Below are 15,500 nucleotides of genomic sequence, written 5' to 3'. Positions count from 1 at the left end.
ATCCAAGAAAGCTGGTCGCAGAAGAAGAAGAAGAAGAAGAAGAAGAAGAAGAAGAAGAAGGTAGGTAGATAGGTAAACAGAGCTGGTAGAAGAACCACCTGAGGAATAGCAGGGATCTTATCTGCATCGTAAGTAGCTAGCACATTACATATGAGTTTAAAAGTTGTACTACTATCCATCTTGTTTGAAATTCTGGTCTGCTGCATGAACGACTCCAACTGTTGATTATATGATGTAATAGGTCATCTGGAAAGGGGGCTGTATTAACCTGCTGAAATCACACATATCTCCATCTAGTGTGGAGGAGGAGGACATGTTCCCGTCAGTTACTCAATTTTCTCTGTTGAAGGTAAACTGGGACAAGAACAGCATTCAGAAAGTCGAACTTCAAGCATAGCTCTATAAAGATGTGCATGCATCACCAGTGTCCTCTCTCACTTTCACTTGAGGTAGCCTACTAAAATTCTTTAGTCTCTGCATGCACTGTGGTTAACAGATGCTAAACAGGTGTTTACACCTTTTTTTCAGGGTTTTTTTTACTGATTTTTTTTCTCACGTGCCTCCCCAGAAGACTTCAGGGTAGGCGTGCCTCACACTTTGAAAACCGCTGGGTTAACCAATAAACAAAACCAACGTCATCACTGAGTTTATTATCCAGAACAATTTTGTACATTTATTTATCATATATTTATCACACAATGATAAATCACTTAAGTCACATAAAATTGACAGCACTGCAGTGAAGAACATGGAGATATTTTAGTTCAGAACTAGTGTTGTCATCAGATATGGTGTTATACACTATATTGCCAAAAGTATTTGCTCAGCTGCCTGTACATGCATATGAATTTTAGTGACCGTTCTTATTCCATAGGATTTAATGTGACGTCGGCCGACTCTTTGCAGTTATAACAGCTTCAACTCTTCTGCAAAGGCTTTCCACAAGGTTTACGAGTGTTTTTTTAGAGGAATTTTTGATCATTGTTTCAGAAGCACATTTGTGAAGTCAGACACTGATGTTCTTCACAGTCTTCATCTAATTCATCCCAAAGGTGTTCTATCGGGTTTAGGTCAGGACTCTCTGATGGCCAGTCATATTCTGGCCATCTATGGTTTTATGGACCTTACTTTGTGCACTTATGCACAGTCATGCTGGAACAGGAAGGGGTCATCCTCAAATTGTTCCCACACATGGGAGCATGGTATTGTTCAAAATCTCTAGGTATACTGAAGCATTCAGAGTTCCTTTCACTGGAACTAAGGGGTCAAGCCCAGCTCCTGAAAACCAACCCCACACTATAATCCCCCCTCCACCAAACTTCAAACTTGGCACAATGCAGTCAGACAAATACAGTTCTGCTGGCAACCAACAAACCCAGACTGGTCCATCAGATGGAGAGGCGTCATTTGTGACTTAAGGGGACGTCTCAACTGTGTCTCTAATGCAGTGGTGTACCACCTGCACTTGGTGATGTTTGGCTTAGATGCAGCTGCTCATCCATGGAAACTCATTCCATGAAGCTCTCTACGCACTGTTCTTGAGCTAATCTGAAGGCCAGATCAAGTTTGGAGGTCGGTAGCAATCGACTCTGCTGACACTTTGTGACTGAGCTGCTGACCTGCTGCACAGGTGGCATCCTATCACAGTTCCACGCTGGAATTCACTGAGCTCCTGAGAGCAGCTCATTCTTTCACAAATGTTTGTAGAAGCAGTCTGCATGCATAGGTGCTTGATTTCATACACCTGTTACCATAAACGTGACTGCAACACCTGAATTCAGTTATTTGGATGGATGAATACTTCAGGCACTTTTGGTTTTTTAATACTTTTCATACCACCTTTTATGTTTTCCAGCTTACTTTTATGATTTGGTTTGCAGTAAGAAAATGAATTAATGAGATTTGTCTCTAAATACCTGCTGACATTGGCTTCATGTTGATTCTGAACAGACTCAGACAAGTAATATGAAAATGTAACATGAGCCCCAGTCAGATGAATGGTATTCGAAAGCTAATCTTACTATAACAGTAAGAGGCGATTAAATTCTGAAATTTGTTGGCCTAATTAACAAAGGGAAATATATCAGTCCAGTTCTTTACAGCCCTCGAACACCAAATTAATTCTTCAGCTCTGTGTGCTTAGAGGCTTCAGACTGCTTAACTCGTCTTTGTTTTTCCTCTCCCTACGCCACCCCTGCTCTTCTCTCTGCTGTATCTCTTCTTCTTTGTTTCTTCTGCGTCAAAATAAGACTCACTGTCCTTTTTCGGTTGTCTTTGTCCGCTCTTCCTCGCCGTCTCCTCCTCTTCCGCTGAGTCTAATGATAAGTCACTGCCTGATTGCTCGTCCTCTGTTTCCTTCTGGTTGGATCCTGTAGTCTTTAACTTTGCTTTCCTAGAGTTTGGAAGCTGGTCTTTCATTTCCTCTGTCTGAACCAAGTTGCCTGCTGCATTTCTCTTAGGCCTGCCCTTGGGCCTGCCTGTGCTCCTCCTTGTCCTGTCTGGCTTCTCCCCTCTCTCTTTCTGCACCTCCTCCTCTAAATCTTCATCTGCACTGTCACACTCAGAGTCCGTTGCCATCGTTTTCCCGTTGCCTTCAGCGTCGGCAGCGTCCCTTGTTTTTTCATCGTACTTACCCTTCTTCCGTTGGCGTGCAGAACCCGACGAGTGGTACCGCTGGACGTGGCTCTTTAGGCTCACGTTGTGATTGAAGCTCTTGTCGCAGTGCTGACACTTGAAAGGCCGCTCCCCCGTGTGCAGGCGCATGTGGGATTTCAGGTTGCTCGACTGGTTGAAGCCACGCTGGCACACCGAACACTTGTACGGTTTCAGTCCAGTGTGCACGACAGAGTGTCTCCGAAGGTGATGCACATCTTTGAATTCAATCTGACAAACTCCACACCTGAACTCCTTCGGGGCCCTGTGCTTTGCCAGGTGGATGCTGCGTTTCTTACTGGTGGGAAATGTCTCTGGACAGTCGGGACATTTATAGGGATCTTTTCTGTCCTGGTGGGTGTTCTCGTGTTTGTGTTTGTCCACCCTTGTTTTGAAGGTAACGTAGCAGTACTTGCAAGGATGCTCATAGGTTTCACTGTGGTTCCTGCTATGGTGGGTTAGAGATTTCTCAGAAATGCATCTTTTGCCACAAATATTGCACCAATAGGGCTTTTCTTTGTGCTCGCATATGTGAGGCTTCAGCACACTGAAAAAACTTCCACACTCCGTGCAGAGCTCGTTAATCTTGAGGCCACCAGGGGGATCTGAATCCTCCTCCTCCTCCTCCTCCTCAGACTCCTTGCCGAGCTCTGTCGGATTCCATTCCTCATCTGAAACCACCTCACCTTCATCACCTCCCTCGCAGTTACCTGAGGGATCAGTCTCTCCATCGCTAAAAGTAACAGCCTCAGACAAAATAGCACTGCTGCTGCTGTCGTCTGTTGGGGCGGCCTGTGAAAAATAGGAAGAGAAAAACAATAAAGCATGAATAAAAAAATTTCTTTGAATGAAAATTTCATGGTGTGAGCTGCAATAGCAACTCAATCCATCTTTTTCAAAGTCATACTTTATTTTATGATTAAATTAGGTCGAGTGTCAGTCACAAATAATTAAATAAAGAATCACAGAATGAAGACTCTTTGGAACGGGATAAGTTTGGTTCTGGTCATTATCATTTACTTTGAAAAACCTTTGTGTTAATCCACTGTGTCCATGGAATGACAGGTACACATTTTTTTTCTGATAACTATATAACTCATAAATGTCCGGACATTTTAGTATTTGGTTGTTTGTGATGTTGTATATATGTACGAAAAGATATTAAACATGTTGTATTAAAGCAACCAGTTATGGGTGAATTTGCTGAAGCTATCAAACACTAGGGCCAGAAATTCAGATTTTTTTTTTTAATTCTAGGTAACTGAAATACAAGTATGCTTCTTTATTCTTAACAAGACTTTTAAGAATTTCAGTTCAACATGAAACATTCATTTCATCTCAGCAATCCAATAAACCTACCTGTTGCGTCTCTAGAGTTGCCTCTGAGCCTCCTGTAAGTCTGTCTTCAGCGTTTGGGACGTCTGAGTCAACTTGACTTTTACGCCGGTTCCTGGAGTCACACTTCTGGCATCGTTGGATCAAGGCGATCAGTTCCCCGTAGGAGACCTTCTCCACCTGAACATTGCTTCCACATGACGGGCAATTGCGGCCCAACAACTCGAGGAGGCAGTTTTCATTCACAACGTACTTTCCTTTTATGTTTGATGTAACTCTACAACACAATCAAAAACACACAGTCAGACTCAACCTGATGGAAAATATTAAAACATGTTGAGGATGTGCAGCTTACGTTTCCTTGGTAGAACACGGAGTCTGAACTTTTTGTTGCTCTTGGCAAGACGCAGAGGAGATGGCATCTGAAACATCAGGGAAACGTGACGTCACTTAACACAGGACAGAACAGACAATCCTTTCTTTATCTTCTTTCGGTTTCTTTGTCTTGTTGTGACATGTTAAAGAAAGTTTCTAACCTGTTAAAGTGCATGCAGATTTTTCATTGCAGGAAGTTGGGCTACAAGACAATTCAGAGCCGTCACACTGACGAACAGCATCAGCAGCTTCTTCAGGCTCCTGCACAAAAAAAAAATACATAAAAGCTTGTCATTAAACACAAGCTAAAAGTGACATTGAAATACATCTGTGAATCAAAAATGGTTTAATTTGGATCAAAAGACATGAACACAGCCTTTTATGAGGGGAAGATTTATTACAGGACTGCATCAGGAGTAGACTGGAGTTCGTAAATTGGCCTACAGAGGGAGGACGTGCTAATTCATAATGTATTTTTTATCTGAGGGCACTTCATGAGGAAGGGTCTGACGTCGGTGAAAAATACACACAAACTATCTGTGACATATGTCTGCAGCAAAATCACTGCAACTCAACAGAAGAGCCATTAAAAAAACAGAGAATGTTCCTCTTATATCATACATCTCTCAACTTAAAAATGTCCTACTTGGGACAAAATATCTTAGCCATCTTGTATACACAGATCTGGTATAACGTTATGACCATCGTCCTAATATGGTGTAGGTCTCCCTTGTGTCTCCAAACCAGAGTTAGACTCATCAGAGAATGGACATGGGCCTTCTGAGGGTGTCCTGTGGTGTCTGACAGCAGGATATTATTAGTGGGGGCCTAAGGGTTGAGGGGTAGGGTCTCTGTGAATCACTAGTTTGGGAATCTAGTGCGTCAGTGGTCATCATGTTGTGGCTGATCGGTGGATTGGATTTTTATCCATGATATGGGCACCGTATCATTGATACCAATTTAAAGATTTTAGGTTGTGCAAAATAACTGTAGGTAAATAACAAATATTCAGATTTTTGTGTGATTAGATGTCAGTGTGTCTAAACTATGTGTCACTTTTGGATTTAAGGTGAATGTTGTTATTTGCATCATAATATATTATTGTATCATATTGAGAAATTTCCTTCTATCTATCTATCTATCTATCTATCTATCTATCTATCTATCTATCTATCTATCTATCTATCAGCCCATGCCGTTCAGGTAGAAATCTAGGATTTGTTGTCATGTAGGATGATGTGCAGATATCAGACTCACCACCACATTTTGAGGACTCTCCACAGGATCCTCTGGCTCTGACTTGACACACAGTGATGGGACAGCGTCGGGCTTTAGCTGCACCCCGTCTGTACCCGGAGTGAGACTTTCAAAGGAGTCGTCCGTAAAATGTTCACAGCAAATAGTGATATCGGTCCAGGACGACTCCTTGAGTCGCTGCCCGTTGACTTCAAACAGAAACTGGACCCACACCAGCCTCCTCTCCGGGTCCTCTGGTAGCTTGAACCGGTGAACGCCGAGGCGAAATGAATCACATCCGACCACGGAGCACATCCTGGATTTAAGCTTTGACCGCGAGGCTCTTGCAGTGGTTAAGGATTCATGGTGGGGGGAACAGGGAATGACATGCAGGACCCGCTAATTTCCAGCACAAACAATAACAAGCTAACAGCTAGCAGTGTTGCTAGCAGCGGAGATGGTAACGGAGTGGGCGTGGCCACGAGGCCGGGTTCGCGTGGTTTAATGTCAGGCGCATCCCGGCTTCATGATGAAAATGTGGGAATACTGGCGCTTCAGTCATTTACCCACTTAAAAGAATGGCATGTTTAAAACAGAAAGGTTACCAAGGACTCGAGAAGTGGTCTTTTCAACAATGAGGTCACTTTGAACTGAGTTTCACTTATACAACTGTTAAAGTCGCCTACTTGCATATAAAAACGCACTAAAAATATACAAATGCATTAAACTTGGTCAAAGAAGAATAAAAATGCACCAATACCTAAGGCTTTAACTGTTGAGATTAATTAAATTCCGAACCTATATTTTATAATATTAAATTATCTTCATTTTTTTCTTCTTCCGGGCTTCAGTGAAAGAATAAGAAAAGAAATTGTAATAGAAATAGAAAGATTACTAAATCAATACTAAATTTAGGGGGTATCACATACTGGTCTATCTTACTTGCAGTCCATTGCACTGTTTATCACTTAACACACTCCCAGACAAACTGAATGATCATTCACCACAGTGGGATCAAACGAAGAAAGAGGAGTTCAGGTGGAAATCTAGGATTCATCTGTCATGTAGGATGTTTGATCCACTGTTGCCTTCAAGTAACTTCTGATAACTGTAAATACGGTACAAAAAGGGACAGTACAGTTGGAGACGTGCAGCGAGCAACTGTTCTTGTTGTATACGGTGTACGGCAGTATTATGGAGGTAAAAGAACAGGGTTTTTTTCAAAATAAAACACAGACAACTCATGAGTTTCACCTTTAAACAGTTTGATCTGATAACAAATAGTTCTCAAAGTAAAATTACGTGTTTGACAGTAATAAAACCTTTTAAGAAAACTTAAAAACTTTGAGCACACATCCTCATATTTAACTCAGTAACCAGTCCTGGTCCTTTTTCTGGAACTTCCCTGAGCTCTCATTGAATGCCTTGATTGCTGTGCATCTTTTTCTTTTTTCCTGCTGGGTCAAATCATTTCGCCGTGTTCTTAATCGCCCTCTCGTTCCTCTCCTTCCCCCTCCTCCAGCTCCTCCAGCTCCTCCATCTCCTGTAGCTCCTCCTCTGCTGAGTCAAAGTATATGTCACTTTCAATGGGCTCACCCTCCTTTTCTTGATCGCGGCAACGTGTTCTCTTTAGCTTCGGCATCTTAACTTTGCCGGCGTTCGCGCCTGAACCCTGTCCTTGGATTTTCTCTGCTTGTACATTTCTCTTAGGCCTCCCGATGGGTCTTCCTGTGCTCCTCTTTTTCTTTTTGGGCAAATATATCCTCCTCTTTTTAAACCTCTGTCCCTGTTCACCACGTAGTCCGGAATCTCCACCTCTTTTTTTCCCATTACCCTGAGCACCACCATTGGCAACTTTGCTTTTGTTCAATTTCCCCGTCTTTTGTTCCTCTCCAGACCCCAGCGTGTGGTACCGCTGGACGTGACTCTTCAAGCTCACGTTGTGATTGAAGCTCTTGTCACAGTGCTGACACTTGAACGGCCGCTCTCCCGTGTGCAGGCGCATGTGAGACTTCAGGTGGCTCGGCTGGTTGAAGCCACGCTGGCACACCGAGCACTTGTGCGGCCTCTCTCCTGTGTGAACGACTAAGTGTCTCTGAAGGGGAGTGGAGCGATTAAACTCCATCCCACATATGTGACATTTCAACTGCTTGGGGCCTCTGTGATCCTCCAGGTGGATTCTGCGCTCCTTGTTCGTGGCAAACGTCTCCGAGCAGTCCGGACATTTGTAGGGCATTCCTTCGGTTTGGTGGACCTCCTCATGGCTGACTTTGTCCCCCTTCGTTTTGAACGTGGCATGGCAGTACTTGCAGCGATGCTCGTAGTTCTCATCGTGCACCCTGCTGTGAGAGTTTAGAGCAACCTCGCTGACGCACCGCTTTCCGCAAATGTTGCAGGAAAAGGGCCGGATTTTGTGCTCACACGTGTGACCCTTTCGCTTATTGTAGAACTTTCCACAGTCCGTGCAGAGCTCGCTGTGTTGGGGGAAGAATGAGAGATAATCGCCATTTTCATACGCGCTGTCCTCGTCGGATTCGCTGCACAGCTCGTTGTGCGTGGAACCGTCGCTGGCCGGATTCCAGTCGTTGTCCAGCTCCAATTCTCCCGATTCTTCCGTTTCATCCGTGGACTCCTCGTCACTGGTCGCGTCTGTCTCAGAGACATCCGTGTTGCTATTTTGATCATCACCTGTTGACGGTACCGTTCTCTGAAAAACACAGTGACAACAATGGGTAAGAGTGAAATTTTAGAATTTTAAAGTCTGTACTAAATCTGGCTATGGTCGGCTGAAGATCTGAAGTCCTACCTCTGACGACGCTGCCGCGCCTCCACCCTTTGGGATTCGAGCGTTGACCTGACTTTTCCACAGGTTTTTGTAGTCACACTTGAGGCACTGCTTTTTCAAGACGAGGAGCATTCCATAGATCACCTTCTCCACGTTTACTTTGGAGCCGCACAAAGGACACCGGCAGCTGAACAACTGTATGAGCCATTTTTCATTTACAACATACTTCCCCTTCATCTGAAGAAGCGCCGCTCTGAAAAGGAATTTAAAGAATGACGCAGTTTGAGACAATGGCTGAGTGTCATCAAAACACAACTTCTAAGCTCGACTTACTTTTTCCTGATCGTGTCGATGTTTTCAATTTGCTGAATCATCTCACCATAATCGGACGTTGAAGAATTCGAAGAGTGGCTCTGCGACGGACTTTCTGAGTCAGCTGCAAGTGACGGTTTGTTATTCACATGTAATGAAAATATTTGAGCAAACGCAGATTTTGATTGATACACAACAAAACAGTCACATTTCTTACCCACTGAAGTTGGAGAATTCTCAGTGTAGGATGTTGGACTATCACAGGTTTTAATATCATCACACTGAAGAGCAACTTCTGTGCTTCTAAAAGGCTCCTGTGCAAAGTAGGAAAGTTACATATAACACAACGGCACAAAGTTAGAGATCTGTTCAACCAAGGGAATGAAATTATACCTCGTGTACTCTTGTATGTATGTGTCTGAGGTGAAAATAAGTCGTTTGTGGTAATGATAAAGAAGTACAGTATAAACACTTACCCTCACTGCTTTTTTTTTAAATAAGTAAAACATCACCTACTGTACTTAAGTATAATTTTGGGGTACTTGTACTTTACATGCTAGACTTCCACTCCACCACATTTCAGAGGGAGATATTGTACTTTCTACTCCCCTGTATAAAAACTAACAGCTTTAGTTACTTTCCTAGATTTTATGGAATAAATAAACAGATTAGAGTAGTGATTTTTTTTCTTCTGGCTTTGGATCTCTTTCAAAATGCTGTGTGACACAATTCAGATGTCTACGAGTTACCCAGCTCCACCATGTACTGATTTTTCATTTTAGTGCATGTTCAAATAATCCAGTACTGCATCAGATATGACTAGAGAAATAAGACTAGGCAAAAAAAAAAGAGTGTTAAAGATGTGTGTTGTTTCCTGTTCTGGTGTCATACACGCTGACGCTTCAGTATTCATGATCTACTTAGGGTGCACGTAATATTTTATCAGCATGAAGGATCAAAACAGCACTTTAGGTTTAAAACTTTAACTACATGTTGCTGTTGATACCTGTAGTCATGCACATACTTTTACTGAAGTTGGATATTCATGCATAACGTTTTATTGCTGTCATTGCTTTTACTCAAGTAAAGGTTGTGAATACTTCTCCCATTGCTGTTAAATGCTAGAAGGAGGGTGGAAAAATAACTTAAGATGACACCGTCCTGGATTGTTTACCTCATGAAGAACAACATATCTACCCACCCAACCATCTAGTTGAATGTATACCCGACAACAACACTCAAACAGGCCTTTGGCTGTGTTTTATCATTAGTCGCAGACTCACCACCACATTTTGAGGACTCTCCACAGGATCCTCTGGCTCTGACTTGACACACAGTGATGGGACAGCGTCGGGCTTTAGCTGCACCCCGTCTGTACCCGGAGTGAGACTTTCAAAGGAGTCGTCCGTAAAATGTTCACAGCAAATAGTGATATCGGTCCAGGACGACTCCTTGAGTCGCTGCCCGTTGACTTCAAACAGAAACTGGACCCACACCAGCCTCCTCTCCGGGTCCTCTGGTAGCTTGAACCGGTGAACGCCGCGGCGAAATGAATCACATCCGACCACGGAGCACATCCTGGATTTAAGCTTTGACCGTGTGGCTCTTGCAGTGGTCGGGCAGCGTTAAAGTTTCATGGTGGGGAGAAAAGGGAATGACACGCAGGACCCGCTAAATTCCAGCAGAAACAATAACAAGCTAACAGCTAGCAGCGTTGCTGATAGCGGAGATGGTAATAGAATGGGCGTGGCCATGTGGCCGACTCGACGCGGTTTGATGACGTTGTCGTCATCAAACCGCTCTGAACTAGCTCTGAACTACAGTCAATGGCTTTATAGTATAGAGCGAAATGTCTGTATGGAGTCTATACAGTCAATGGTCTGAATCAGGCGGCAACCTCCGGGTCTGAGCAGAGTCATCGAGTGGCCGCTTGAGGCTGACTGCAAAAGAGAACAAATCCCCACAGATCCCCATGTTAAAAAATCCAACTTTACAGCATTATTAAACATGTTTACAGCCTGATGCAAAAAACGGTTTTGGTCTCAATGGTTTATTTCACTATTCATGAACGCAGTACGGGGCTACGCTTTGAGTGGCTGCTATCCTTGGTCTCTCTGTTAGTCCTTAACCGAGTTAAGGTAATGACTTTTCTCTTTGCTCTAAACAACTTTTCGGCTGAGTTTTGGTCTATTTTGGATCATTTTGAATAAAAAATAATAGTTCTCTGCTTTGCTGCACCTCCTACAAGACCACCATAAGTGAATTTGGAGAATTATTCTTATGGTCGGCGTCCGTAACCAATATAGCCAGTCCAGTAACTTTAGCTGAAGTTAACTATCTAATTAATTAGCCTTAGACTAGCCTTCCAGGGAGGCTCCGGTTTGTTACCCATCGTAACGAGAGGCTATCAATTAAACCGCCACCGAGGTCAGAACGTAAATAATAATTAATAACACTTTTCAGTAAAATTTGTCAATTTGGGAAATATTAATCCACCACGTAAAGTGCGAAACATTAATGTCTCGTTCACGTTACTTTTTCCCCACGACCAATGTTAAGGAAAAATACGGAAAAAAATATGAATGTTATATTACAGTATGAGTCTATACATAACTTTAGTCTAGATATTGAAACGAGGTTATATGTTAGTTTAAGTTAGGCGGTAGCGTTAATATAAATTAATCTCGAGGAAACAATGTGAATATGTGTAATAATAATCCACACACATACACTTTATGTACATATAACACATACATTATGTTACATGTAAAATTCAGGACTGTCAGGATTTGAAATCTGGGCAGAGAACACTTTGAAAGCCATCACTCCATCATCGAAATTTATTATAGCCCAGATGTGAAATGTGACTCATAACTTGTACCAGAACGCTAATGTTTATTTTTAAATTAAAGACATTAATCTCTAAATCATAACAGTATTAAATGTATTATATGATATATTTTAGTCGGGACAAATGGCATCAAACCGCCGTCGGCTGCTAGTACCTTGGATAACTATTAGCCTAGCTCGGTAGCCTGAGCTAACCCGGTAGCGCCGAGTTGGGTGGGCGGGTTTTAACGTTCAGGCTGCTTTAGCTCCGCCCCAACACGACTCCGTCATCCATATTGTGACGTCACAATGGATAAGTCCATAGTATACAGTCAACGCTCTGAACACTAGGCTCTATGGGTGGTAGTATATTTGTGTTGCTGTCCAAAAACTGGATTTACTTTTAGTTTCTTTCTCTCACTCCTCTGTTTGTCCTCCTTTGTTAAGCTTAGTAGAGTTTTCTTTTCACTCATGTGTGTCTGATTTATACCAGTTTGGAGTTTCTAATAGTTCTAAGATGTGATCATGAATACATGGAAATTTTTCTGCGGATGCTGCAGCTGCACTGCCTGAAGAAGAACCCACACAGTGCTAACTCAGTGACTGCACAATTCTTTTTATTCCTTGCCCGCTTTATGAAGATGAGGACGATGAAGAGGAGAAACCGGGAGATGAAGATGAAGTGGAAGAGACATCGGGGATGAAGATGACGACGAAAGAGACGTTGTTAGCAGGTGACCTCGATGAGACGGTTTCCACAGCAACCAGAGCCAAGCAGCTGGCTGAGTGTCTGAAGGCCTCAGCCTGTCTACAGTCTACAGGACCTGCAGGACCAGGTAGGGTTATGGTCATCAGCCTCCTGGCTTTGGCAGGTAAGTTCTGTGTAACAATGTTTACCTTTTAGGACATCATTAAATATTGCTGAGGGTGTTTGGTTATACCTGGTTATCATTATGTACATATTTCAAAATTATAAAAAAATCCTGGTTGGCAAGTTTGAAACTCACTTTCTACAATCTTCTGATCAAAGACGTAATAAAAAAGGGCTTTGCCTGAAACTAAGTTTTGAAGGCTTGCATTAGGGCTGCACGATTATGGCCAAAATGATGATCACGATTATTTTGATCAGTTTTGTAACTATGATTATTAATCACGATTATCCATCGTAGCTTCTTCTCATTAGTGATGTGTCGGTCGCAAACAAATCGTCCCTAAGAGTCATCTCTACGAAGTGAATGACTTGAGTCGGCACCCATTGATGGGAGGATTATTTATTTTTTCTTCTTCTTCATTTTTTTTATTTTTTTTTGTTAGCCGGATGTGATTGGTCAAGATGTGAGAATAGTCAGAAGATAAGAATGAGAAAAGTCTGTATTTCCAATAAGGTCAGAAGGAGCAAAGAGCTTCTCATCTTTTAACAAATCATGATGTAAGGGTTAAAAATTTAGGGAAAGTCACACATTTTTTGTTAAAACAGATGCACCTTATATTCAGAGTGTTAAGCCATTATCAGTGAAAATAAACACTTTACTGTCTCAATCTTAGCTGGATTTAAGATTTGTAATTCTGAGGATTATGAAGCAAGCATTTAAGTTCAAGTTGTTTGTCTGAATGCCTGTCTGTGATTAATATTGAATATATGTCTCTGATCATTTCTTCCTAGGCATCATACTGCCCTCTGCTTTCTCTGTCATTTACTTCCTGCTTTTCATTGCCGTGTGCGCATGGTGAGCTTGCCATCTTTCCATCAGCCACCTGGGGTTCATTATGTATGATGGAGGGCTTCTTCACTGCTGGTCACATGAGTAAGACTGCAGCACACGTTACATGAAACCATAAATTGTTTCAGTTATCCATAATCAATCCATAGTGATTACTTTATAACAGAAATGTGTATGTGTGTTGCACATATATGGTTTCTGAATGAACATCCTGGCAATCTTGCTGTACCATTCCTGACTGAGAATTTGTGTCTTTGTCGTATCGCGTTTCCTGTGTTAGGTTCCTTGTTTTAGCCATTTTTGTCTTTCAAGAACTTTCAAATGTACCTTTATATAGATATAGACAGAAGCAGGGCAACAGACAAATATGTCTTTTAATAAAAAGCACGGCTTTCATTAGTGGATCACTAGAACCAAAATAACCCAATACTCAAAATTTCTATGGTTCTATGGTGATGATGAATAAATATTGTAGACTAATCCCACCCAAGTAGTAAAACAGGTTTGCATGGCGCTGTGTTAGCACTGCCTGTTGATGTCTGGATCCGGGGACATTTACAGCTTGGAGATAAAAAAAACAAAAATGTTATCAAGATGAAATGATGAAACAGGGACCATTATGGTTTAAATAAAAATATTAAAACCATCCCAGTGTAAACTATCCAGAATTCTAAATTGTCTTTTTACTTTATTTAACTTTTTTGTATTTAGGCTATTCAAATTTCCTACCAATAACAAAGCTACATTTGAACACATCATGACGAGGTAATTGACCCTCGCCTGATTCTCATAATTAGTGAGTAGAACTTGAATGCGTCATAATACAATTCCGACTTATCCAGAGTGTAGCCCACCTCTCACCCGATGACACAGCTAGGCACTGCTAGTCCTATTCCTTGAAAAAACTGACACGGTATCTTTTTTTGGCACAAGTCTTCTCGTTCTGCCGCTTCATTTTTCTGACAGGCCTTTCCATCTTCACCACTTCTCGCAGTGACCCAGTCGCACGATGCGTGATAGGACGCCTACAATGAAAATAGTCCGGTTTTAAACAGTGTCTTGTGACGCAGCGTTCCAAACACTGTGTAATCAAATACACTGATATGCCGTTATATCAAAAATTCATATCATATCGAGAAAAAAAATACCGGTATTCGGTATGAACCGGTATACTGTCCAGCCCTATGTGAGAGGTCAGAATAATGGGCAGACTGGTTGGAGATGATAGAAAGACAACAGCTGGGTTATCATAAAAGGGAAAGGGAAGGCCAGTAGGGTCAATTTCATGAACAAAATTATTCTTCATAGTATCTTTTCCTCTAAGATTAAGAAAAACTTACCTTGTTGCGCATCGATATTATAGTTTCTATGGCAGCATAACGATCGCATTAAGAGGTGTTTTGAATAAAGCTGTACAGCACTGAAGGCCTAGGTGGAAAATGCACGGCCCACCACTGAGGGCAGGTAACCACAAACGTTATTTGAGATATGGACAAATTATTTAGGCCGAAATTAAACCAAACTACAGGTAAAATTCTCAGATACAAAATCTACGCATGGAACATAAGCATGTCCAACCCTCAGCTCAACCTTTTGCTCAAAAGGAAGGAGCCACAACCAAGGAGGACGAAACCAGCAAAATAACTTATGTAAAGACCCAGCTCTATGAAAAACAAAAGTGAACAAGAAAAACAAGAGTGACCAGAGAGAAAGAGATCTAAGTTCTCTTTAAATAAATGAATAAATACTTCTAAAGGCATTTTGCAATATCAATAAGCATAAATCACAGTATATGGTACTATACCAGGAGTATGCAATTAAAATTCAGAGAGGTCCAGTTACTAAAATTTCCTCCCAGCAAAGGTCCGAATGTAATGTCACTTTAAGTAGTGTACCCTGATGTAAATAAAATCAAAAACGTACGCACATTTCTGTATCATTTATTGTAAAATTTCAAGTGTTGTCAAAGTAAGAGCCTATACTTTTAACATACCAATAAGTCTGAACTTATCAAACTACAATCGATTTGATTGGCTTGGCCATTGATGACTTATTAACATTAGTGGCGCATGCACGAGTGATTTATCTTTTTCTTTTTACAGCAGCGGTGCATCATCATTACCATAATGGCAGCTTTTTTTTCCAGAAAGCGCAATTTTGTCCATCGTGAGTTATGTTATTCAAATACCACAAGGGTCATTCCAGAATTTGAGGACAATTTTGGCATCAAAACCTTTGAAAAATCTGTCCTCCAT

At 41.8% G+C, this 15,500-nt stretch overlaps 2 protein-coding genes across 2 annotated transcripts; both read right to left on the bottom strand.

Moving 5' to 3' along the window:
• Positions 1 to 427: 427 nt before the first annotated feature.
• LOC125011416 (zinc finger protein 485-like) lies at positions 428 to 6,452 on the bottom strand. Its single transcript, XM_047590627.1, has 5 exons — positions 5,620 to 6,452; positions 4,524 to 4,623; positions 4,343 to 4,409; positions 4,012 to 4,264; positions 428 to 3,444 (listed from the first exon to the last, which is right to left on the bottom strand). Exons 1-5 carry the CDS (start codon positions 5,911 to 5,913, stop codon positions 2,158 to 2,160), a joined length of 2,001 nt encoding a protein of 666 aa, XP_047446583.1. The 5' UTR covers positions 5,914 to 6,452; the 3' UTR covers positions 428 to 2,157.
• A 390-nt stretch (positions 6,453 to 6,842) lies between these two features.
• Positions 6,843 to 10,454, bottom strand: LOC125011417 (zinc finger protein 252-like). Its single transcript, XM_047590629.1, has 5 exons — positions 9,979 to 10,454; positions 8,913 to 9,009; positions 8,717 to 8,819; positions 8,405 to 8,636; positions 6,843 to 8,305 (listed from the first exon to the last, which is right to left on the bottom strand). Exons 1-5 carry the CDS (start codon positions 10,270 to 10,272, stop codon positions 7,082 to 7,084), a joined length of 1,950 nt encoding a protein of 649 aa, XP_047446585.1. The 5' UTR covers positions 10,273 to 10,454; the 3' UTR covers positions 6,843 to 7,081.
• Between the last annotated feature and the right edge of the window lie 5,046 nt (positions 10,455 to 15,500).

Source organism: Mugil cephalus, chromosome 7 (assembly GCF_022458985.1).
Source record: "Mugil cephalus isolate CIBA_MC_2020 chromosome 7, CIBA_Mcephalus_1.1, whole genome shotgun sequence".
Lineage (NCBI taxonomy): Eukaryota > Metazoa > Chordata > Actinopteri > Mugiliformes > Mugilidae > Mugil > Mugil cephalus.
Note: the sequence above shows the minus strand (reverse complement) of the source record. Positions and strands in the feature narration are given on the sequence as shown.

Bases quoted from the DNA above. Each gene is read 5' to 3' on its own strand.
- LOC125011416 (XM_047590627.1), bottom strand. From the start codon at position 5,913: ATGTGCTCCGTGGTCGGATGTGATTCATTTCGCCTCGGCGTTCACCGG. The intron at 4,624-5,619 runs GTGAGTCTGATA...TTTTTTGTGCAG, and splicing joins AGAGTCCTCAAAATGTGGTG to GAGCCTGAAGAAGCTGCTGA. The intron at 4,410-4,523 runs GTTAGAAACTTT...CTGATGTTTCAG, and splicing joins ATCTGCATGCACTTTAACAG to ATGCCATCTCCTCTGCGTCT.
- LOC125011417 (XM_047590629.1), bottom strand. From the start codon at position 10,272: ATGTGCTCCGTGGTCGGATGTGATTCATTTCGCCGCGGCGTTCACCGG. The intron at 8,820-8,912 runs GTAAGAAATGTG...CGTCACTTGCAG, and splicing joins GAATTCTCCAACTTCAGTGG to CTGACTCAGAAAGTCCGTCG. The intron at 8,637-8,716 runs GTAAGTCGAGCT...ATTCCTTTTCAG, and splicing joins ATCGACACGATCAGGAAAAA to AGCGGCGCTTCTTCAGATGA.